General features: G+C 32.2%; 2 protein-coding genes across 2 annotated transcripts; one reads left to right on the plus strand and one right to left on the minus strand.

The window, feature by feature from the left end:
* Positions 1-4,414: 4,414 nt before the first annotated feature.
* Positions 4,415-8,128, plus strand: LOC134697122 (uncharacterized). The gene is made up of 2 exons (XM_063559173.1): positions 4,415-4,530; positions 7,413-8,128. The coding sequence occupies exon 2, from the start codon at positions 7,437-7,439 to the stop codon at positions 8,049-8,051; it is 615 nt and encodes a 204-aa protein (XP_063415243.1). The 5' UTR covers positions 4,415-4,530; positions 7,413-7,436; the 3' UTR covers positions 8,052-8,128.
* A 1,433-nt stretch (positions 8,129-9,561) lies between these two features.
* On the minus strand, positions 9,562-20,944 carry LOC134697123 (uncharacterized). The gene is made up of 4 exons (XM_063559174.1): positions 20,659-20,944; positions 12,960-13,029; positions 10,555-10,600; positions 9,562-9,923 (listed from the first exon to the last, which is right to left on the minus strand). The coding sequence occupies exons 1-4, from the start codon at positions 20,810-20,812 to the stop codon at positions 9,666-9,668; spliced, it is 528 nt and encodes a 175-aa protein (XP_063415244.1). The 5' UTR covers positions 20,813-20,944; the 3' UTR covers positions 9,562-9,665.
* Between the last annotated feature and the right edge of the window lie 3,847 nt (positions 20,945-24,791).

Genomic DNA, 24,791 nt, shown 5'->3' on the forward strand with positions numbered 1-24,791 from the left:
TTGGTTGAGTTAAGTCTGCCAATTGATATTTTATCGTATGTTTTTCTATGTTGTGATGTTATGCTATTGTTTCAGAAAAAGGGAGAAGGTTTGGATACATTAAAACGTTTAATCCCACTGCAAATGTTTGCACCTGTCCTAAGTCAGGAATCTGATGTACAGTAGTTGTCGTTTGTTTATGTAATATATACGTGTTTCTCGTTTCTCGTTTTGTTTATATAGATTAGACCGTTGGTTTTCCCGTTTGAACAGTTTTACACTAGTAATTTTGGGGCCCTTTATAGCTTGTTGTTCGGTGTGAGCCAAGGCTCCGTGTTGAAGGCCGTACTTTAACCTATAATGGTTTACTTTTTAAATTGTTATTTGGATGGAGAGTTGTCTCATTGGCACTCGCACCACATCTTCCTATATCTATCTATATACATTGAATTAGATTTGATTGGATGTTTTCCTGTTTAACCCTTTGTATATACAAGTAAATTGTTTGCATGTAAAGCATTTAGACAGGCCCTGACTCACAATCTTGTTAGAGCTAGTTTCCTAATGCTTTAATATAGAGTAAGATTTACCTTGCTTGCTTTGTTTATAAGAAATTTGATCAATCATCGTAATAAAGATTGACATCTGCAAAGAAGGTAAATAGGTGGTATTTAAACTGTATACTTTTACTTAGATTTGAGCACATGTTTTTCCTGGTTTGTATGAATCTAATGTTTTCAAGTTTAACCCTGCCTTTGTATATACATGTATAATGTTTGCAGATGTCACTTATAATTACAATGCTTGAGCAAATATTTTGACAAACTAGGCAAGCAAGCCAACTAAACACAAATTTTGGTCATTGAGAAGCTTAATATTTCCTTGATAATAGAAAGCGATAAAAGCATTTAGCTGATTTGTTATGTACCACCTTAAGCTTACTATATTCAAAACAATGGGAGCTGCAGTGTTCATACCAGTTTTTGGTGGGGCTTATGTTGCTTATGTTTTGTGGATTTACTCTATTTTCATTGATAATTGTTATTTTTCATATATATTTACTAGTAGTTTTGAATATCCCCTTTGGATCATTTCATATGATAATAGATATAAAATTAGGAGTTGTAGCATGATTACCAATGGGACAACTACCCTAAAAAAATATAGTTTTCTTTGACAAGTCTATAACAAATATAGTACAAGTAATATTTTTTACTATATGTAGTGCATTCAAGGATTCGTAAAGTAAGATGTAACTATACAAATCCTTCGTGCATTGAATGAGTGTAAGGTGTCTCTCTGACCTGAACATCATTTTCATGGGTCAATGTTAGGTTTTCCTGGGGGTTTTTTTCATATTTTACTATAACATGTATAAGCAATGAGTCAACTACATTTGTATTCATAGAATAATTGTAAGGTGTTCATGTATGTTTGGCATGCATCATTTGACCTTGACCTTATTTTCCTACTTCATGGTCAATGTGAAGTTTTAAGTTTGGTCCATCTCCAATTGTTCAACTATATAAGGTGTACGAGATAATGTCTGTCTGACCTTGAACTCTTTTCATGGTTCATTAGTCAATGTTAGGTTTAATGGTTTTGTCTTTCTTAGATTCTATATGCAATTGGTCAATCATATTTGGTATGCATCTGTTTGGAATGATGTCTGTAAAGCAGGATTTATCAGACCTTGACCTCACGAATCATTGATGATTGGTCAATCATGATCTGTAAAGCAGTCAAACTAATGGACACAATTGAAGCATGATATTATAGTCCCAGTTGAAGCCGACAGATTTATTTAAAACCCTAAAAAAAATCAGTAGAAACAATGATGAACTGACTCCGCCACAAGACTTCTCCGATTGAATCAATTGACCATTCAGGTATTAATTGTTGATTTTGTGTGAGAATATTTTCTATTATATGAGGGTTCGGGTGCGATTTAAAGAATATACAGACAAATGTCCGGTAACTAATTGTATGACTGATAGAGATTTATAAAAGAAAGGAAGCTATTGATGAAAATAATTTTATAATAAGTGTTAGAAGATCCCCATCCAAACCCGCATAGAATATAGAATAGAATAGAATATTTTTATTTCCCAAATTACAGGGCCCATAAAGGGCATAAAATCAGATACAATTGATTTACATATTAATTAGGAACAACAGCAATAATAGAGGCATATACATATATAATTGGAATATAAGCATTGGTCAGAATCAAGCTAAAAACCACATATATATTGTGAATAAAAGAATAATAAAATTACATTATACATGCATATGTATTTATTTTCAAATTATTTACTTGACTAAATGTCAGTGTTCATGCCTGATCTCCTTAATTCAAAACAGTCACAAATATAACAACCCAGTTTTTCCATAAGAGTAACATTTTCTTGGGTCAAGAGCCATAAAAATTTAGAAGATTTATTTAAGTTTATAAAATTATAACAATTGTTAGAAATGTCTTGAAAAAAATCGTCCCTTTGAATATCATAAAGAGGGCATTCTAATAAAAAATGAAGCTCATCTTCAACTTTACCAAGTGAGCAATTAGTACAAAGACGCTCAGATCTTTCTATATGCTTTTTTGAATATCTGTCTGAATATTTTGAATATCATAATTTTTTTGAATATCATAACCAGGAACGCCAAAAATTGACCTTGATTGTGTGATGACATTTATTTCCCTGTACGTGGTACGGTGTATAGAACTGCAATAACGAGTTTCATGTATTGACTTTCATATCGATCAACATGTAGTATTCATCACTCAACATCCACAGAAAATAATTTGTATGTTAATTTATTCTCAAGTCTTATTCTCGCTACGCAGTATTTCAAAACGGAAAGTCCGTAATCAATTGGCATAATCAAAAGCTCAAGCACATCATTACAGGCATTTTCTTATGTAGAAAAATTATCATCACTTTTTTTAATAAACCATAATCCTTTCATTTGTATTTCTGAATTAAAAATTATGTAAAGTTTTCTTCTTGTCAGGCTTAAAAAAGTATTAACAGAGACGGTATTTAAGCTGAATTTCAGTTACTGCTAGAAACTTAGCGGATCAACTTAAACTGGAAACTTATCAGTGGACTGAGTCCTATGGGATATCATTAAACAACATCCGTTTAAATCAAACACTTTCTACAGAGGCAAGACAGTTTTATAGATGAAGGAAATATCTTTGGTTAGCTTTGCTTGCTAGCTGAACCGGGAAGTCATTATTAGGTAAGGTATATACTACCCTCCTTTCCAAAAAGTCTAGTCCTACAGACAGATAGATCGATAATCTGTCGGAATAGTCTACTCTTAAAATATTGCAGTTTACCTAACCTAACAATGAGCAGTTCTGCTAGCATTCAATTGCAAGCGAACCAAAGATCCTACCTTTTCACACACACTCATTGTAATCGGCTGTAACTTCAACATATTACATAGTCGCCTGTGTTTATATGAACAACAATGCCCAAACAATAATAAGTCAGCGGAATAGTGAGATGTTTGAATATCCAATAATCATCCGATTGTCAGTTGTTAAAACAACGTTTTTAAGTTCGTCTCCATGTTTATTTGTCATGACATATGCAAGTAAATATCAAGCAGAGAACACTTTTCTCCTTATTTTGGTAAACTGAAATCATAGTTTAGATAGAAAGTAATCCTGTCCTACGGTATTTGTGTATGTTCACATCAAAATGCTACATATAGATAGCTGTCATATTAAAATTCGCGAATTTCTCATTGCTAAAATTTGGTACATTAGTTTTTTCGGTGTAGATAAAAATCCAAGTTTCTTATTAAAACCCGCGTGCAAAAGGTACATAAAGGTGATGAATATAGGAAATTGGTACTTTTTTCGTAAAAAATTGGAAAATACATTGTTTCATGTGAAATGACGAATTCAGGGGGTGTAGGAGCGTGCATCCCTTCGATTGAGAAATATAGAATGTTTTAGCATAAAATCACCTTAAGCAATTATCGATTCGCCCGCTCGGCATGATAAATTAATTTTCAGTTTTCAGGAAATATGCCCCCTCCCTGGTTAAAAAATTCCGTGAGCCATCCCCTGATATGTGTAGCGATAATACCAACGTTGTCCGTTTATTTTGAAAATAGGGACTATTTGTTTCCAATATTCAGATTCAACTTATATTTGATTATAATACTAATAGATTAACAGTACTCAGACTGATATATACAAATACCAGATACCTTAATATATGATCTCACATGAAAGCGGACCGAAAGGGCAACAACATAATTTGGATTTTAAATTATAACACATCTGTAAACTTATGGTTAAAAAAATCTATGGGATTGTTTTATAAAACTAAGGGGTAAATTCATATTAATGTACCTAAACTTTTCAGAATATTTTTTTTTTTTCAAATGACAGTTAATACCTTATACAGGCCCCATTTAAGGCTGACCAATGAATGTTCTTCACACTGAGAAGTTTTTGTGATATATCTTTTTCGTTTTGTAAACAGAAACATATTCCAAAGACAAGACGATAAGACAGCAGTGAGAAAAGTAAGTAAATCAAGTTCTAAAAAAACAATCATATTTCGCATACAAAATACCAGGGTGGAATCCTCTTTATTTATCAATTTTTCATGCACAAGCAGTTGATTAGGTCAGAAATAATCAACCTATAATGGTTTACTTTTTAAATTGTTAATTGGATGGAGACGGTTGTCTCATTGGCACTCACACCACATCTTCTTATATCTAATGATTGTTGGGTTATGCCTCATTATTTTTTACATAAACTATAGCGAGATAATTGTATGGTTATAACTGTTCATCAAAGTTGAGACACTAGTATCTGATTGTACTAGGCATTGTTGTAATCCAAAACAACTTTTCATAGATTTCTTGTACATCTAGCTCATCTTTAGTTTTACCACTTAATACAAAAGTAGCTCCTAGTGTAAAACTTAAAACATTTCACACTGGACAATCAACATGTTTTCCAGGTTTGTTAAAAAAAAATAAAACTTTTGTTTTATTAAGGTTTACATTTAAAGGGGCACTAAATACGAGATATATGAAAAATATAAATCTAAAGTGTCGGATTTCTAAGATTTGTTTGAGCGATCGTTCTAACAGTCTAATGAAAGTGAAATAGTGAAATAATAACTCGCTTTTAGCAGCCAGTATGATGCAATTTTGTCAAATTAAGCTACTTAACATTGATGATGAATATTTTTTCACTTGGAATTGAATAATTCGACCTCATTGAATCCGTATTCATATGAACTTCAATCTAACTCCTCAACTAAAGATGGACAACACATGAATTGTGCTTGTTCGGTTATTTAAAGGTAACGAATGTCTTTGAAATACACACGAAAAGTGGGACTTTCTATATCGCCCTAGGCTATATGACTGCCAAATTGCAGACCTCCTATTTTGAAACAATCGTAACTACTCGGCAATTCTCGCTACGCAGTACAATAGGTTATTTCTTCGTGCAACCAGAAAGGCCGAGTTGTTCCGATTGATTTTGAATCATTGACAGCCAATCTTAAAACTGAACTGGCACCACAAGTATGTATAAAGAACCAGTTAGATCATTTATATGATAGATTGATTGTTGGTTGCTTAAAGTCCAGTGACAAATGTTTCATGCATATTTGGATTGGTCAGACAATTTGCCTATGAAACAGGCCACCTACGGACCCATCAAAGAGTTGTTACAATGGTTCTAAACGTGCAAGGAGTTTGGCACTCTCTCTCTACACGAGGTATCTGGTTAAAGGTACTCATTCTTACCGGACGTGGCTGCCTGAGTAATTCATACATCCCACACAGCCAAACGAACGCCCCACTTTGGCATTGGTTTTACTGCCGGTTGGATGAAAATCACTGCATGGTGACCATTTATCTATTCCCCCGTCACCCTTGGAGGAGATCAGTTCTTTAAAAAACATTAATGCATGTTTTTAGTTTTATTTTTGTTTATATACTGTAAATATGTATAGTTCAAGGACAAACTTCAATTTTATTGACTAAATACAGCGTCCTGGATAGAGTTTAAAGAACTGAAAAACAGGGAAAAGGAGAGAAACATATTGATTAGATAAATAAAGCCCCAGCCCTAATTTTTTGTCGAGCCTGCAACTTTTGTTGCAGAAAGCTCGACATAGGGATAGTGATCCGGCGGCGGCGGCGTTAGCTTACTTTTTAAAAGCTTTATATTTCAGAAAGTGGAAGACCTGGATGCTTCATACTTTGTATAAAGATACCTCATGTTACGAAGTTTCCGTCAGTCACATGTCAGATGTCCTTGACCTCATTTTCATGGTTTAGTGACAACTTGAAAAAAAAGTTCACATTTTTTGTAATGTTAAATTCTCTCTTATTATAAGTAATAGGATTACTATATTTGGTATGTGTGTACCTTGCAAGGTCCTCATGACCGTCAGACAGTTTTTACTTGACCTCGACCTCATTTCATGGATCATTGGTCTTTGTTTAGCTATCTTGTTTAATGTTAAGTTTATGTGGCAGTTGTAATAAAGATTGATACTTAGGACTATCAAAATAGTGATCAGTGAATAAGGTTAAGTTTTGGTGGTCAAGTCCATATCTCAGATACTATAAGCAATAGGGCTAGTATATTCGGTGTATGGAAGGACTGTAAGGTGTACATATCCAACTGGCAGGTGCCATCTGACCTTGACGTCATTTTCATGGTTTGAAAAGATTATAGTTAAGTTTTTGAGTTTTGGTATGTTTTTCTCATACTTTATGCAATAGATCTACTATATTTATTGTATGGAATGATTGTAAGGTGTACAAGTCTAGCAGGCAGATGTCATCTGACCTTGACCTCATTTTCATGGTTCAGTGGTCAAAGTTAAGTTTTTGATTTTTGGTCTTTTTATCTAATATTATTTGCCAAAGGTCAACTATATTTGGTGTATGGAAATGTATTATGATCCATTTGTCAGTCCCGTAGGTTTTATTTGACCATGACCTCAATTTCACGGTTCATTGCTCTTTATATTTAGGACTATCAACATAATATCAATGATTAGTAAAGAAGGCGAGACATTTCAGTGTGTGCACTCTTGTTGTGTTTTGGTCTATTTTTATTAAACTATAAGTAATAGGTCGACTATGTTTGTTGTATGGAAGCATTGTTAGCTGTACATGTCTGCCTGGCATGGTTCATCTGACCTTGACCTCATTTTCATGGTTCAATTGTCTTTGTTTAGTAAGTTATCTTGGTTAATGTTAAGTTTATGTGACAGTTTTTAATAAAGCTTTATACTTATCAACATAATATCAATGATTAGTAAAGAAGGCGAGACATTTCAGCGTGTGCACTCTTGTTTTTATATACATAAAAATAATAATAAAAATGTGTGAAGATTATTGATAAACGAATGACTATAATATTTCAGGTTCAATCCATTGAATGTTCAAAGATGACAAACACATACGTTTCTAATGCATATTCGGATATAGTATTTGCGCAAGTTAAAGGTGATGCATTAGCTATTGCTGGAACAAAAAGAGAGGTCGGCGGCAGCGTTAGATTAGGGTACGTTGGCGTCGGAGGGAAGACAAATGAATACACTAAATATGATAACAGCACGATACTTAAGGGGTATACTAGAATTCCACCAGGACGTTCAATTCCATTCCATCCACATACTGCTAAAAATAGAGTGTACGTAACTCTAACTACAGCTGATCATTTGATCATTTGCGAGAATCATGCATTGAGACTGGGGCAAAACGTTATTGTTGATACCGAGGCAACATTAAGAGTGGCCAAAAAAAAGTCATTTATTGGAAAATTATACGAGAAATGGATCGATGAAGACGGTAATGACTTTAAAGCAAGCGATTCGGATTCAGATAGTTCAAGTAGCGACAGTAGCGACAGCGATGATAGCGACGACAGCGATGATAGCGATGACAGCGACGATAGTGACGATGACGACGATGAAAATACTGACAAAGAAGACAAGGAGAACAAAGTGGACGAAGAGCAAAATGCTGACAATGACGATAAAGCAGTGGAACCCATAAGATGAAAGATTTTCTCTGTAAATTCTATTCACATTAGAAGTGCTATTTAAAATTGACATATTCATGTTTATTTATTCTTTGTAAAAAGTATTTGAAGACGATACTAGTATTCATTATGATCAACATGTGTTCCTTCTTAATCATAATCAACATGTGTTCCTTCTTTATCATAATCAACATGTGTTCCTTCTTAATCATAATCAACATGTGTTCCTTCTTTATCATGATAAACATGTGTTCCTTCTTAATCGTGATCAACATGTGTTCCTTCTTAATCATAATCAACATGTGTTCCTTCTTAATCATGATCAACATGTGTTCCTTCTTACTCGTGGTCAACACGTGTTCCTTCTTAATCATGATCAACATATGTTCCATCTTAATCAATGTCTGTTCCTTCTTAATCATATGTATGCCACTGGACGTTATGCAAACACCAAACGATCTTACTCATATGATAACGTTTTGTAAAAGTTATCTTTAGAATGAAACGTTTGAAAACACAAATGTTCCAGCTAGAATGGAAACTAGGTGGAAGAGATAGTTTGTTATTAAAATGAGTTGACCGTGACTGGTCCAAGGCTACCAACAATATACATTCAAGCCAACACATTATCCATATAAAATTTGGGAGTTCAATTATTAAAGTTATATATTACTTTAGGATTTTCAAAAAGGTTTTATGTCAATGCATTGTTTTATTTCTGTGTCATTTGGTCCCTAGTGGAGAGTTGTCTCATTAGCAATCATATATCTTCTTTTTATATGTATAGAACAATGTGGGACATATGGAGTACAATCAGGCGGGTGCGGTGGTGGTTTAAATCATTTGAATAAAGCTTATAGTTTAGAGATTTAAAGACCTGGGAGTTTTATACCTCGTTTACAGATGTCTCATGGTACGACGTTTCCGTCTGTAAACTTTGCATATTCCACAGAATAAAATGATTTTATCGATACATGTTTCTGCTGAGGGCCTAATTTTCCCTTATAATGTTGTATTTAGCAAAACCTTTCAGAGAATTAGGTCCTGAATACTCTTCCACTTCGTTCTATATTTCGCCTTCTGAACTTTTTGATTCTAGCGTCACTCATTTTTTTTTTTAAATCCTAGTATCTATGATGAGTTTATTAGAATAAAAAAAATGTATGGAAGGACATTCCTGGCCATGGCTTAACCAAATACATTATTTCTAATCGGAAATACAATATAAAGAATTGCGACTAAGTGAGTTTTGGTTTTGGTTAATGCCATGAATCATTTTGTATACTCGAATTTTGCAAAAGGCTGTCAAAATAGGCCGGTCTAGATGGGGTTTATGGAAAAGATAAAAAAAAAATGCTTATAATACAGTTAACTGGATACCAAAAAAAATACCCCAGAAATATAAAGAATAGAGAAAAATATGCCCAAAAATAATGAATTGAGAAATCGGTTTGCTGAAATATAGAAAATAGAATAAAAAGACCAAAGTATAAAGAAGAAAGACAATGGTAAAAGAATAAAGAATACAGAATTGATTCATATAACATTTATCTATAAAACAATAATCACATACTGGCAACTTAAGTACAACAAAGTATCATAACGTCATTAAAACCCAATTTCTACAATGAAATTAATTAAACTTTGAACTCTGTTTATTGTCTGTTGCCAAAAGACTCCATAATTGAATCATAACCAGAAAAGGAACGACAACCCATATACCGTTTGGAATAAGGTATATAAATATTTCTTGCATTATTGTATTTTGTACTCTAAGTGGTCCTGCTCCACAGTATTCTGTAAACATGACAAAATACAGTACGGTCTTCCAGAACGTCATCACTGACACCGTGAACGCCATCAAACGTGTGTGCTGGCTCTTTTGATAATGCTGAAAAAAGATTAATACTATGCTTAGTGATATTCCACTCATGTGGTTTAACAAAAGAAAAATATACAGCTTTTCATCGAAACATATTAAGTTTTATATCATAATTTTCATCTGCAAACAATATGTCATGGAAGCGAACCGCATTTTTGTCATACAATTACCTTAATTATTTGCATAATGTCATGCTCGTATGATATCTTAGTTTACATCTGTATCTATGTATATAGATATACTAATGGAAATGGGTGATTTGATTATCAATGAGACACCAAATTATGATGTCACGCTTCTCGTTTTAAATTTTTGCTATTGTGCTTTAAAAATTGTCTATATGCCTTTTTTTTGTGATTCTTTGATACATGGCTCTGTACTTATACATCCCGTCATTGTGCTAATGTAAATTTTTGTATTCTTGCCTTTCAGTTTTTCAGTGTGCTTCCTTGTTACATAGGGGCATCGGTGGTCGTGTGGTCTAAATAGTTACTACTGTAATCACTAGCCAGTCAACACTGAGGTTGTACAAGCAACATGCAGATACAGAAAATTATTTTGGTTTCATTATGGGAGCTGTCAACACAAATTTCGTGGTTTTTTTTTCTTCAACATCACTATATAAACATAATAAACATACCAAAAGTATAACTAATACAGAAAGAACCACTTCTACAACATTTAATCTGAAACAGTAAAAAGAAAATATCAAAATAGAAGGTTGTGTCTGTCGGTCTGTTTGTTTTGTTTTGATTGTTTATTTGTTTTTTTTTATCCATTAGTTTAGTAGTCAAAGGGAGCCAACTATATATATAACCTATCACGGATGCTTTATGATTATCATTACGAGTTCCCTTTGGTGAGTGTCTCACAAATGACTGATGACATACAATTCCACCATACATATATAGGATCAAGGGAAAGTTTTTGGCTTGTGGTACGTAGTATGCTATTTTTAAGGCCTTTTGTCATCTGTAATTGGTTGTTTTTTTCCAAGTTTCTGGATTGTTGCCGGGATGGTGTGTGTTACTTTTCAGGCCTACTGTCACCCCGCCAAGATTTGTTGGTTCATCGTCGAATCAACATTGACGTTCAAAAGTGGGGTACATATTGTAAATAGGAATATATCAAACTGTATGACGAACTTTTAATTTTTGATAAGGTAACAAAGATTCTGCTATAATGTACTTTCGATCTCTTATAGGTTTCATCTTCGACTGTTCGCTAGTACGTCCAGCAATAATATATTATATATATATTTTTAATATAATTCGACATAATCTAATTAGACCTTAGCTAGGAATCAGAGAAAAACAACCAAAATTGCTTTTATCTAGCAATGGAATAATTAATTGCTGCCAATCAATTTGCAGGCAACATGGGAGACAACTTTATTAGCCTTAGTCGTTATGTAAAACCGAAACTGAGTTATTCATTGTGCTGCAGTTGTTATTTTATCAATTCGTTCTGTGATCATATTGTAATTGAGAATAAGGATAGTCCAACATTTCAATAACTTACTTTTTTGCCAATTAATATCCAGCTCCACTAATCGGGAAACGGATAGATGATAGATGTTAAAGTTAAATAAAAAAAAATCACGAGATTTGTGCCAGAGTTATCTCTCTTTAATTATCTACGAATTTAGGAAATTGTTCTATTTTACTAATTTCCAAGTTGGGAACCTTATTCGTCACTGGGTAATTTAAAGGCAATTGCCTGATTCAACATATTGACAGTTTTAGACCGGGGTCTGGAAGTCAGTCAACAAGGGGGATCAAATGTCCAAATATTTTTTTCCGAATCCGGAAAGTTCTGTGCAGGATTATTTTTCACGTTTGACCAAGGTTCAATCCAAAAATGCCAAAACAGACATCTAGTAAAATTTCGATCAACACTCAAGTTCCCGTTTCCAAAACTCCTTTAAAATGAGAAAGAAGATAACAACAGGAGTGTTAAAGTCATAAGTCAAAAAACAACCTGCATCATTATGACAAAAAAATCCACCTACAAAACAGCTACTAAAAGAAAACCGAAACCCAGACTTAGGCGTACAAATGTATGTGGATTCGATTCCCGTCCTATCGACATTCCTTAACAAGGCTGATGCAATGTTTTTTTGCTACGTCGAAAGAACCTGCCGATCAAGTACCAGGCTTGCTTTCTTTATAATTTTCCCTCATACTCCAAAACGCCCGCTTTCGGGATATACAAGGACGATTTCGACTCTCAACAAAACAAATATACTTAGAGTTTAGTATGACGTCCATTATCACTGAACTAGTATACATATTTGTTTAGGGGCCAGCTGAAGGATGTCTCCGGGTGCGGGAGTTTCTCGCTATATTGAAGACCCATTGGTGGCCTTTGGTATTTGTCTGCCTTATAGTCGGGTTGTTGTCGCTTTGACACATTCCCCGTTTCCATTCTCAATTTTACTGACAGAATGAAGTTTAAAGACAGAGCTACCCGAACCCAAAATCCGGTTATGCCTTCTATTGCTTCGAGAGGGTAAACATATATCCTGCACCACATGAGGCATCCCAATTCTTGTCTTTTTTTCAATTGGCAGAGGGTATTCATCTTTAATATGCATTTAAAACGAGCTTGACATGTTGTTTAGACCCATATGTTGACCACGAGGTGAATTTTTATTACTGTTTTTTTTGTGTCGGTTGGTTGCGGTCTTGTTGGCATACATTGCCATCATCTTTTGTATATTAATTTTTTCATTTCCTCTGTACGTAAATAAAAATATGTAAATTGGTCTATCAATTGAAAAACAAATAACAAAAAGTACAGTAATCTTTCAAAATATTGTGTGCTTTATTACGAAATTACAAATATCATTATTTAGGAAGCTGCAAATCAATCCGTAAAAATTTATTGAAATAAAGAATATTTATAAAACGATATCACGACCAAAAAAAAAAAAAAAAAAAGTAGAAAAAAAATTGAACAGTTTTTAAATATGAGATAGACGAGTGTGCGTTCTGCACATAGTCCATAAATACCTACAAACTTATTCCTCCATAAAATACCTACAAACTTATTCCTCTAGAAAATGAGTCCTCTTCGTCCATGTATCGTCTGTCTACTACTATGTAATATTTATCTAGAAAAAAATAAGACTTTAGTTAAAATTAAATGTGGTAGTTATCACGTAAAATGCATTCTGTAAACAATACTTTTTACAGTGTACATGAATCTAAACTTGCCATTAAGGTAATCAACTTCCTGCATTGATACTTAATTTTTTGTGTACACTTTTAAAGATTTTATAAGCCACGAACTGTTGGTATCTTGACGAAAGAACTATGAAACTTATATTTCAACCCTCGGACCCCCCCCCCCCCCCCCTTTTTTTTATCCGCCACTGCTGGGTAAGTTTACTCATGCGACCAAAATAATATCCATTGTTTAATTAAGTGTCCTTAACGGAAAGCATGACATTTATAAACACAAAACAGTAGTCTTTATTTCAATTAAAAATAAAATGCTTCGCTGAGCGCAGCCTGATACGACCGCAGATGTTGAACCCTGAACAGTTGGGCCAATTTTTTTCACAAAATATAGGTTTATAGACACAAAACTAATATATAGATCTTACAAATCTATTGCGCAATACTGTGCATTTAAAGATTTCTTCTTGAAACTAATTAAAATTTTGGAAAACAATGAATCCCTTAAAAAATTTGGAACCCCCTAAAACTTTTTGAATCCCTTCTTGGAGCAATTACCCCATACTCAATTCCTGCCTTTCCTTTGTAGTATGGAACCTTGTAGTACAATTTCAGAGATATCCATACAATTAAACACAAGTTATTATCTTGAAACTAGATATATGTTCGAATTTGGCCCTTTGTGTGCCCCTAATTCCTGCATGAATGGCACAATAACCCCCAAACTCAATCCCAGCCTTCCTTTTGTGATATGGAACCTTTGGTACAATGTCAGATAGATCCATACTCTTACATACAAGTTATGTCCAGAAACTACAAAAATGCTCGTGTTGGCCCCTTTTTGGCCCTTTATTTCTAAACTGTTGGCACCAAAATCCACAAAATGAATCCAAACCTTCTACTTGTGGTATTAAACATTGTGGAATAATTTCAGAGCAATTGAAATACTTATAAATACACAAGTTATTATCCTTAAAGTAGAAAATGCTTGTTTTGGACCCCTTTTTGGCCCCTAATTCCTTAAAGGTTGGAACCCAGGGTCGGATCTAGCCATTTTAAAAAGGGGGGTCCTAACCCAGGACAAAGGGGGGAGGTTCCAATTACATGTCCCCATTCAAACGCATTGATCGTTAAAAAAAGTGGGGGTTCCCCCGGAACACCCCCCCCCCCCCTTTCTGGATCCGCGCCTGGAATCATCATAGCCAAAATCATCCCAACCTTCCTGTTTTGGTATTGAACCTTCTTATTAAATTTCAAAGAGATCCATTCACGTATAAAACTAAAGTCATTGTCCGTAAACCAATATGTCTCTTCGGACGACGCAGACGACGACGACATCATATACCATTGTATGATACAATCCCCTCAAAAAAATTTGCGGTCGTATAATTACATACGTATATACTGACTTATTTATGTATATAATAAGTGAATGGAAATATTGAACAACAAATAACACACTAACATAGACAAAAGTGCCCCCGAAGTCACATGTTATTGGACCTACTAGACACCGTGGTCATATAATTATTCAGAACTCCTACGATATTCGAACCTATTATTAGGGCCGCCGTGGGGGATTTCTTTATTAATAAATTCTTTCGTTTTTCAATTCAGCAATTTTCTCTTTTTTTTTATTGCCTTATTTTCAATTTTAACGTGTTATTTTTTGCACCGATGTTTTTGGTTTTTATGTTTGATTTCGCTGATTATTTTCTATTCTGTATCCCCATTCAGGGCCTTATATTGATTAAAATCTCTTTCATAACAGTCACATTTTTTTTTACGTTGAACTTGAACTTGACTTCCATGTACTGAGCTACCGGGTTAATCCTTGACCATTTTGGTCAATTACACATAACAATGTAATGGATATCCGTAAGTGGTCAAGAACTTGAACTTGACCTGTAAAGCTATTATTAAAGTCTGGCCACAGTATATATTAAACAAATAAATGAACATTCACCGGTTTAATTCATGTAACTTCTATTTCCATAATATAATGTACGTAGTGTAGGCGAATAATTAATGGAAAGAAGAAAACACAGACGTCATTTTCCAATAATTCTGATAATTTTACATATTTTGAACAACGTCATTAACACTGAGTAAAAACGATGTTGTACTGAAAATTATCACAATAATTTCGTATTATATATTTTATAAGATTCAAGATTCAAGATTCAAGATTCAAAGTTTTTATTATCCTCAGACACAACAGTGTACAAGAGGTCAATATACATTCATACATAAATAGACGATTTATCTATACAGTAATTACAATACAATTATGATAAGCATGTATATATAATATACGACAACAGGAGCTAACACATAATATAATAGAGGGAAAAACACAATCAATAATCATATTTCACTCCAGATATATATGCATAGTAAAAAAAATAGTATTAATACAAAAAAACTGTATTACCCAATATTCATGCAATAACACTTTTATTGTATAGCAATATAATATTTGAAAGTAAAAATTGGTTTAAATTAAGATTTTGTCGTTGATGACGTCATGAATTTTGAAGATGTATTGCACTCGTGCAATATTGGAATTTATTGCACTCTAACTTTTGGTTATTTTCTGTGGGAAATATTATATTGCTATGCAATAATAATAATAATAATTATGATAATAAAAATCTGATAATAATAATAATGTTGTCCCTCGTAGAACATATATTGCACTCGCAAGCTCGTGCAATATAAAACTCTACTCGGGACAATATTCACCAATATTCATGCAATAACCCTATAATATTATTAAAATAATCATTATTAATTTTGGTTAAATAATTTCACTCCATTCATTTGATATTTTTTTTTAAACATAATATTTATTTTGGATGATTTCAAGTTACAAAAACTGTACAATAAAAAAATCTATTCATTGCAATTAGAGCTATAAGTTATAAATTCTTGTCATGTTGCAAATTCTCTCATTCTGCTTGACAAGCTTTCAAGAATCAGCGTGAAAATAACTAGATTTTTCTCGGTTCTTTAAGCCTAAAAAGTTCATTTATGCATCCTGAAGGATATATGAATCATTCCGATATCATTATACGTAAAACATTTTTTTGTAATCACCTAATATAAATCGAATTATAATTTAATTATCTCTCCCGTTTTCCCCACTTATGCAAATTAATGTTGTTCTCCTTTGCCTGCCTGTCGCTGCATAGTAGCATTTGTATTGCATAAGCTTAATAAACATGAACCAAAAAATGAACCGAAACAAATATTTCGGATTTGTTTTTATCATGAAAATTGGAATAGTTTAGTAGAAATTAATACGAATGTCCTTAATTTCCATTTGATTGAGATAACAACATTGTTTACCATTATTTAGTTTACTAGAGGTAGACTTGTTGAACAATAGTCATTTTGGTGTCGAAACAGACAAAAAAAAAACCTGCAAGACATATTAGATTTGCAAAGTATGCAAGTAATTCTCCTGCCTGATTGACCTGTATTTGAAAATTTTACTTGACCCAAAATAAATTACAAAACAGACCTGACCTAAAACAGAATAAATAGAAGCAAGGATATATTTAGAGATATCAAGATTACTATTATATAATTTAAAGGAAACGATATGATAAACGATAGTGTTATTTAAAAAAATGTGTGGTACACATGTACTTATAAGTTCGGTACACATGTACTTGTCATACATGGTAAGCACACCAACACATTCATGTTGGACCCTATCTCATTCTTAACGTGTGTGTTCAAAGTCTGGAGTAATTATTTCAGAGATTGTGGTAAGTTGACCTCTGTGTTATCTTATATATAATGTTTTCCGATGAATGTTTTAGCCGGCATGAACCAGGTTGTGGGTGTTTACTTTTGACTTGAATCACACATTTCGTCAAATTTTATCAGGCTGGGACCTTTTATCCCTTAATAAACTGAACGGGGTATGCTCATTGTTGAAGACCATACAGTGCCCTGTGATTGTTCTATAGTCTTTGATGGATACCTACCACGTCTTTTTATTCATATGATATATGAAAGATGCTTTATTTCCATCAAATGGGCTCACAAGGAGCATAATATAATATCATTATATTATTTTTATTTTACAAATATAATAAATAATACAGTATACATAGTTACAAACACAAATAAGAAACAACAGTTTTCATATATTCGTATATATATAGAAGTATATATTGAAGATTATTTAAAAGAACATCAAACTTTTAAAACTTACAGAAAATAAATAACAAAACTAAGAATTAGTGACCATAATTTAAATATAGAAAAAGGCAGACATACTAATATCTTTAGAGAGCAGAGATTATGCCTTAAATGTAAAAGACCTGTTGGTGACCTTCTGTTGTTGTTTTTTTATTTGGTCGGGTTGTTGTCTCTTTGACATATTCCCCTTTTCCATTCTCAATTTTATATTACTAGTAGATTGTAAATTAAATATGGAACTAAGAAATAACTTTTTTAACAATGTGGATTTTAATTTTTCTGTTAAAGATTTATCTGATGAAGAAAAGTTGATTTTTATACTCAATCCATCAACACCATCACAAGTAAATAAATTGGGGTCCTTCATCAAAAGTTCATTAGAACTGAGGACAGGGGACACTGGAATATTTAGTGTAAATGAATGATTGTGTATAAATATATGTGAATTATAGTTATATTGTTTACTTATTTTGTATGTCACAAACTTAATGTTTAAAGTTTATATGGCAATAATTATTTGAATATATATAAAACCTTCGTCTCAGCCACATCTGTAGAAAGTTAATATATCTAGCTTAACAGCAGGAGGCACCAAGGGACGGTGGTATATGGCATATGTATATACTAGTGGTATACATAAAAGAGAGTATCAACTAAAAATGTAAACATCAAGGCGACAACAACCTAACACGATAGTATAAAAAAGAACCAATTAAATGCTGGTTGACAGATGCATGCAATACACCCGATACCAATGCAGGCCAACTTTTTGTTCATTCAATAAGATTTAAATAGAAAACATTTTCACTAAGACATATTTCATTGTGCTAAAACAAGGTACATAGTACATTTTTTGTACCTTATTCAAAGACAAATTGACATTAAAAGATTTTGGCTGCTTTTTTTTGCTCTGTAGGATTTTTCAGTATACGGATATGGATAGTACAGTGCACATTGATAGAAAATAAGAAATATCGATGCCAACGTTATAAACGACGTTACGTTAATAATGTGATAGAAATAGTCAGGGTCGGAAATACGAGAGAGAGAAAAAAAAATGATATACAAAAATGTGAAGCTGCTAACCGAGTCGCTGTGATTTGACTAAGTAATTCTGATAGACTCAAGCTAGCAGCAACTCGCTAGCAGTAAGTTTTCAAATTCATCTACAAACCAAAAGATATTATAAAGATGCATAACATTCAAACTTTATAAAAAAAAGTTATAATATGTATAACCGCTACATTTTCAAATTTGATCTAGAGTTTAGTTATTAATTATTAAATAATAAAGCGATAAAAAAAATCTAGGTTGGAGAATTTAAAGGACATTAAAAATTTATCGTTACATAAACATACAATAGTGTATTGATGTCAACCTTAATATTTTGGCCTTGTCAACAATTATTTAATGTCTATAAAATTACCAGTGTGATTGATAGACAAGGAATGAAAAATACATTTTGAATAAAATTGGGAGATAGTCTTGACCTTGAGCAAGGATATGTATAGTAATATCTTAATATGTAAATTCTTGCCTTGAGCTGGGAACAGTATATCTATATGTTTCTGCCTTGAGCTACCGAAAATGGTTTGATTGTTTAAACAAGGTAGATTGATTGATTGATTGATTATGGTTTGTTTAATATGTCCAGTGGCAATCATTTCAAGCTAATTCAGACGAAAGTACAATAAAGAATGACACAAAACACCAACACAAACATAGTAAAGTATAAAAAAGACATTAATATTTCTTCATTTGATTTTTTCATGTTTAATATAAAAGCCTTGTTTAAATGTCCAGTGGCAATCATTTCATGTTAATTCAGGATGAAAGTAAAATAATTAAAGAATTACACGAAACGGCATCACAAATAAATGCGAATAAATAAATATTTCTTCAATGATTTTTTCATGTTTAATTAATTTACATTATTAAATGAGGGATATGATTTAATAAGGCATGCCACAAATTCCCTTCATGTACTTGACATGATAATTTTCATATGCAAATTCGAAAATTCGAAAATTGATAAACAATAATACAGTTATCTAACAATATTGATTAACATTTAACAAGGACATACAGTGGGGGCGAGTGTTTCGTCCTCCGTGTAAGTTTCTACAGAAACGAAGTTACAAAATAAATATCAAATGTAAAATACAGGTATTTAGTTTTAAAACATGTGTACTTATAACCGAGTTTATACAGAGGACTTACTTTAATTTCTTCCTGGTTTGTGGTTAAGATAAAAGGATAAGGATTAAAATTTGTACAAGATATCGGGATTAATATAAAGGAATGAATGAATAGTAGACTGTTGACTGACAAAAAGACAAGCAACCCAAACATGGTTACATTCTAAGTGACCGTCGTTTAGAGTTCTTTTTAAGAGGGTCAGTAATTTCTACAAATCTACCTTTCTCTTTAAGACATTATTTTTCAATTCTTTATATCTAAGCTGCCCACTATTCCTTCTTCTTATCATTAAGCGACCTATTATTTTCAATTCTTTATGTTTTTATCCACTTTTCAAAAGTTTTCATATTTTTGTCCACTATTATTGTCGAGTTTTTAAATATAAATTTTCTAAATATTTGCATTAGATATTTTCTCATGTAGATTTTCATATTGATATGTACTGAATCCAATTCGCATATGATATTCTAAATTATTTTTACAGGCCCACCCAATAAGGATTTCCCCTGGCATCGTAGATCCGCTGCTGCCTCTTAAAAAATTCTTACCGAATAAAAATAAGGATTTCCCCTGGCATCAGAGACCCGCTACCACCTCATAAAAAATCTTTCCGATTGAAAATAAGAATTTACCCTGATACATAGACCCGCGGCCACCTTTTTAACATTATAACATCCAAAATAAGTTTTAAAAATATGTAAAAATATTTTCTTATAAACTTTAACATACATTTCATTTCTATTTAAATTCGTTCTTTTGAAATACAAAATGTATGCGTACTCAGTTTGTTTGTTTCATATAATTATATTTATCCGATATCACTTTTTGTAAAAAATATATATGTAAACTATGTATCCATATATATGATACAAGAAAATAAATTAGTGTACAAATATTAAACTCAGTGCATATGTATTTATATATATTAGATGATATTTTACAGGCCCACACAACAAGGAATGTATATATCAGATACGTATAGGGAATATATATATATAAGATATAGACTTTTTTTTTTAAATGAACGACATAATAATGTAAAAATAATTAATAATACATGCATACAAATAAATAAACAAATAAATGAAGAAATACCTACATATAAAAAAACAAATAAATGAATGAATAAAAAATATTTTTCCACTTACATAAATACCATAATGCATCCCATGCACCACCCGGCAAACTATGAGGTCGGCATAAAATAAAAGATGCATCCCAGGTGCACACAATTGCAGTTAAATAAAACCAATTTAAAATCCATGTTGGAAGAACGTATTTCTTTAAATCTGATACGGCCATGTTTTATGCCAATCACTTTTTACAAATCAATTCGACTTTTGATTCGGGATCCGATTTAGACTTATGAACCTAACAATAACTAGGCCAAGAGATAACATTTATTTGAACACTAGTGGTGTATTTGTGTCACGTGTACAGGTGACACAACTGTGGGAAGACATCATATAATATACGTAATGAATGTAGGTTGCACTGACAACCTCGTAGGGAAAAGTAGGTCACGGTTAGAAGGTTGGAAATTATTAAGATTATTTTTTAAAAGTGTTCCCGTTTTAAACATTTTTGTTTTATTCATTTTTAACGCCGTCAATGCAAATAAGTAAAACATGTGAACCAATAAGAATTAAAACAAAAATTGTAAATAAAAAATATGAGCATAAATTTCGTTCGATAATTTCACTAAACTAATTGCTGGCAGCTGTAGATTGTCACAGATTGCTGGGAAAAGTTCAATATAAGTAAGGTAACAAATTTTGTTTATTTGGAAATGGCACAAATTGCGATAAAGTTTAATAATTTAATTTTGGATGTAACGCGTCTTCTGATTGGCTGACGTTATTTTGTTATGAGCCCATAGACATAATTTAGTCATGTGACCGTGACGTCATTAACGTTTTTTCATAGTTTTCTACGGTTTTAAAAGGAATTTAGAATTAAATTATAAGAAATGACTGTAATATTTTTTCTGTCTATTCGAAATAACAATACGCGCGTTATTCAGTGTGCACCACATTTTTTATGCTATTCTTCATAGACAGAACAAATATTACGGTTATTCCTGAACTAATATTTTGTGAAGTAAATTTCACATCTGATATTTGATATTAATTTCGGGATCATTGATTTGGTTATTATTCTTCACAATATCGACATTTTTTTCATTTGCATTGCTTTGTATCTATTTTTAAATTAAACATTGGGTAATCCACTGGATATTTTTTTGGGGTTGTTATAAAGTTTTCATATTAACAATATACTTGCGAAATTAAATAGCTAGAGAGTTCAAAAACCCTTAAAAAATGCTTGGAATTATTTTTTTATTTTTTATTTTTCTCCTGTAGATTCCATGGGTTGGGTAGGACAGAGGGTTTGTTTTTGGAATATACAGTCAAGAGTTATGCTAAGGATGAACATACTTTTCGTCGCGTTTTTTTTAATATAATTGATTGATAACTCATTATGTATCGGGGTCAAGGGCATCGCGTTTTATATCCAAAAGATCGGCAATTTATGAAAAAATTGGTTGATTCCATAGAGCAGAGGAATGAGCGGATTCACCCAAGGCCGTGTGGTGACTGGTCATGATAACCGAATACTCTTCTACTACAAGAAAACACCGTATCGCCAATGTCTGACTGTACAGACGTTAAAATTGAGAATGAAAATGGGGAATATGTAAAAGAGACCCAAAGAGCAGACAACAGCCTAAGGCCACCAATGGGTCTGTAATGCAGTGTTAACGGATGCACTTTTGTTGGTAGGGATTATAAGAAAATTGCAAGGAAAATGTTGAAATGGATACTTCAAAACCCTAAACAAAAAATACAGTGGATTACCCAGAAGATTGTTATAATGCATTTTATAGCTATATTTAAACTTTATTGTGTAACTTTGGCTTTATTTAAACAATATTGTATAACTTTGGCTATACTTGAGGTCGTTTTTGTTTGACCAGCTGTTGTATAAAATTTTGTAATCAAATATTCTTCTGACTTGACTCAACTTTTTAAAAAAAAGTATGACTTATTTAATAAGAAACGTTATTGGTTTTTTTTATCAGATAAATTTATATATGGAATTTTTCACTGTGAAGGGCTTATTTGCAAGACTGTTCATCCATATCTCGAGTCAATAATGCTGATTTTTTTCTTGAAGTAGTTGTAATTAAGAACTTTGGACTTATACTTTTGTGTATTATATTATAAAGGTGTAATGTTATATATACAGAATGTTTTCCAGTATTTGTCAAACACACACATGATGATTTTTGCCTCACAATTTAAAAGACTCTAACTACGGCCTTGATATCAGTGATTATATAAACCTATCTAGAAAACCTTTAATCCTTAATAAAGATCGTTAATGTCAGAATATCTTATCTGCGAGTCCGGATATAAAGATTTATACAGTATAGAGAGAAAAAATGCTGTGTTTAAGCCAAATGCATGTACCCATAAACAATCATGTATATATAGTTGTAATATTTATTTTTAATTTCTACCAACTCTACTTAAGTAAAAGTGGATTGCATTCGTCACTCATCAAAAACACTTACATACACTTGCATTTTCATAAATAATAATGAATATGCACTTATATAATAAAGAGCCCTACGCCTAAATACTTTTCCAGGAATTATGATTATTTTGAATTTATTTCTGGAAAAAGGTACTTTTGTACTCACCCATTTATTTACTTTATACCTAAAATATTCATCCTTTATTATTATTAACTATGTACGTATTTACATTGTATCTGACTAAGATCACATTTATTCGTTCATTGTGTGCTAATTTGTGTAACTAATTTTTTTTATTGAGTTTTAAAAGTCATCCAATTGATATTTTATAGTGTGTCTTTCCATGTTGTTATGTTACACTATTGTCTCAGAAAAGGGAGAAGGTTTGGTACCATTAAAACGTTTAATCCCGCTGCAATTGTTTGCACCTGTCCTGAGTAAGTAAATCTGATGCTCAGTGGTTGCCCTCTGTTTATGTGGTTCATAAGTGTTTCTCGTTGTTATATATAGATTGGTTTTCCCGTTTGATTAGTTTTACACTAGTAATTTTGGGGGCAATTTATAGCTTACTGTTCGGTGTGAGCCAAGGCTCCGTATTGAAGGCCGTACCTTCACCTATAATGGTTTACTTTTATAAATTTTTACTTGGATGTAGAGTTGTCTCATTGACACTCATACCACATCTTCCAGTATATCTATGATTAATAAGAATTGTGGGAACTGAAAAATCTGTCAACGTTTTTTTTTATAATTCGTGACACAAAGACTGTCATACAAGTGAAAGGTTTAGCTAGCTATTAGACCAGGTTTAAAGCAGCCATTTTCTACATACGGAAATACCTGTACCATTTCGGGAATATGATAGTTGTTATCTATTCGTTTGATGTGTTTGAGCTTTTGAGTTTGTTATTTGTTAAGGGACTTTCCGTTTCAAATTTTGAAATTTTCCTTGGAATTCGGTATTTTTGTTACTAACTTTTTTCTCTACAAACAAATTCCATGCGTTATGATAGAGAAACAAAGTGTTTGTCGCTTCAAAAAGGGAGCCTTCGAACAAAAATGGAACACAAACTCATTCTCTGTCGAATTATAAGACGACCATTATCACCAGTCAAAGTGAAACGGATTTCTTTAAAAAAAAATATTTGGGTCCATTTTCCATTTTTTATATGTTTCGCCAACCATTCTCTACTCTGTTTACTCCCATTAGTACTAAGCAGCATATGTATTCATCAATGTAAATATCCCTAACATTTGACGGTTTTGTAAAATTTTCACTAAACTATAAAAGTCGAGTAATCTTTTGTTGATAATAATCAATTTCATTTTACAACGCAAAACAATACTGTTTTTTTTACGTGTATTTGATAGCAAAATAGATTTTTATGATGTTTTTGGTATGTCCAAATTGCCGTTTAATGTTATAAATAATTTTTCAACGGTTTCAATTATAAATGTACATGTAATACTTGTCACTGCATGGATTTTACTAGTCTATCGACTATTTGTTAATAAAAAACCAATTATCACAAAATTGCAAAACCGCAAAATTCCACTTGATGTCTTTTTTGTGAAGCTTTTAGGGTGCAAAAATTTCCCGTTTAGATATACAATATAAGTGCAAATGATATATCCTAAATAGTACTTTTACCTTCATAGTTCATATTTAGAAACAGGAAATTTACTATAATGATAATTATAGTTCACGCCTTCACACGCACTTTACAAAAAATATCTACC

The sequence above is a fragment of the Mytilus trossulus genome, chromosome 14 (genome assembly GCF_036588685.1).
Source record: "Mytilus trossulus isolate FHL-02 chromosome 14, PNRI_Mtr1.1.1.hap1, whole genome shotgun sequence".
NCBI classification, from domain to species: domain Eukaryota; kingdom Metazoa; phylum Mollusca; class Bivalvia; order Mytilida; family Mytilidae; genus Mytilus; species Mytilus trossulus.

What these genes read in the sequence shown, in the direction of transcription:
- LOC134697122 (XM_063559173.1), top strand. Translation starts at nt 7,437, where the DNA reads ATGACAAACACATACGTTTCTAATGCATATTCGGATATAGTATTTGCG.
- LOC134697123 (XM_063559174.1), bottom strand. Translation starts at nt 20,812, where the DNA reads ATGGCCGTATCAGATTTAAAGAAATACGTTCTTCCAACATGGATTTTA. An exon ending in GGATGCATTATGGTATTTAT is followed by an intron (nt 13,030 to 20,658) that starts GTAAGTGGAAAA and finishes ATTTTTTTCTAG; the next exon opens with ATAAATATTACATAGTAGTA. An exon ending in TTTTCTAGAGGAATAAGTTT is followed by an intron (nt 10,601 to 12,959) that starts GTAGGTATTTTA and finishes TTACTGTTTCAG; the next exon opens with ATTAAATGTTGTAGAAGTGG.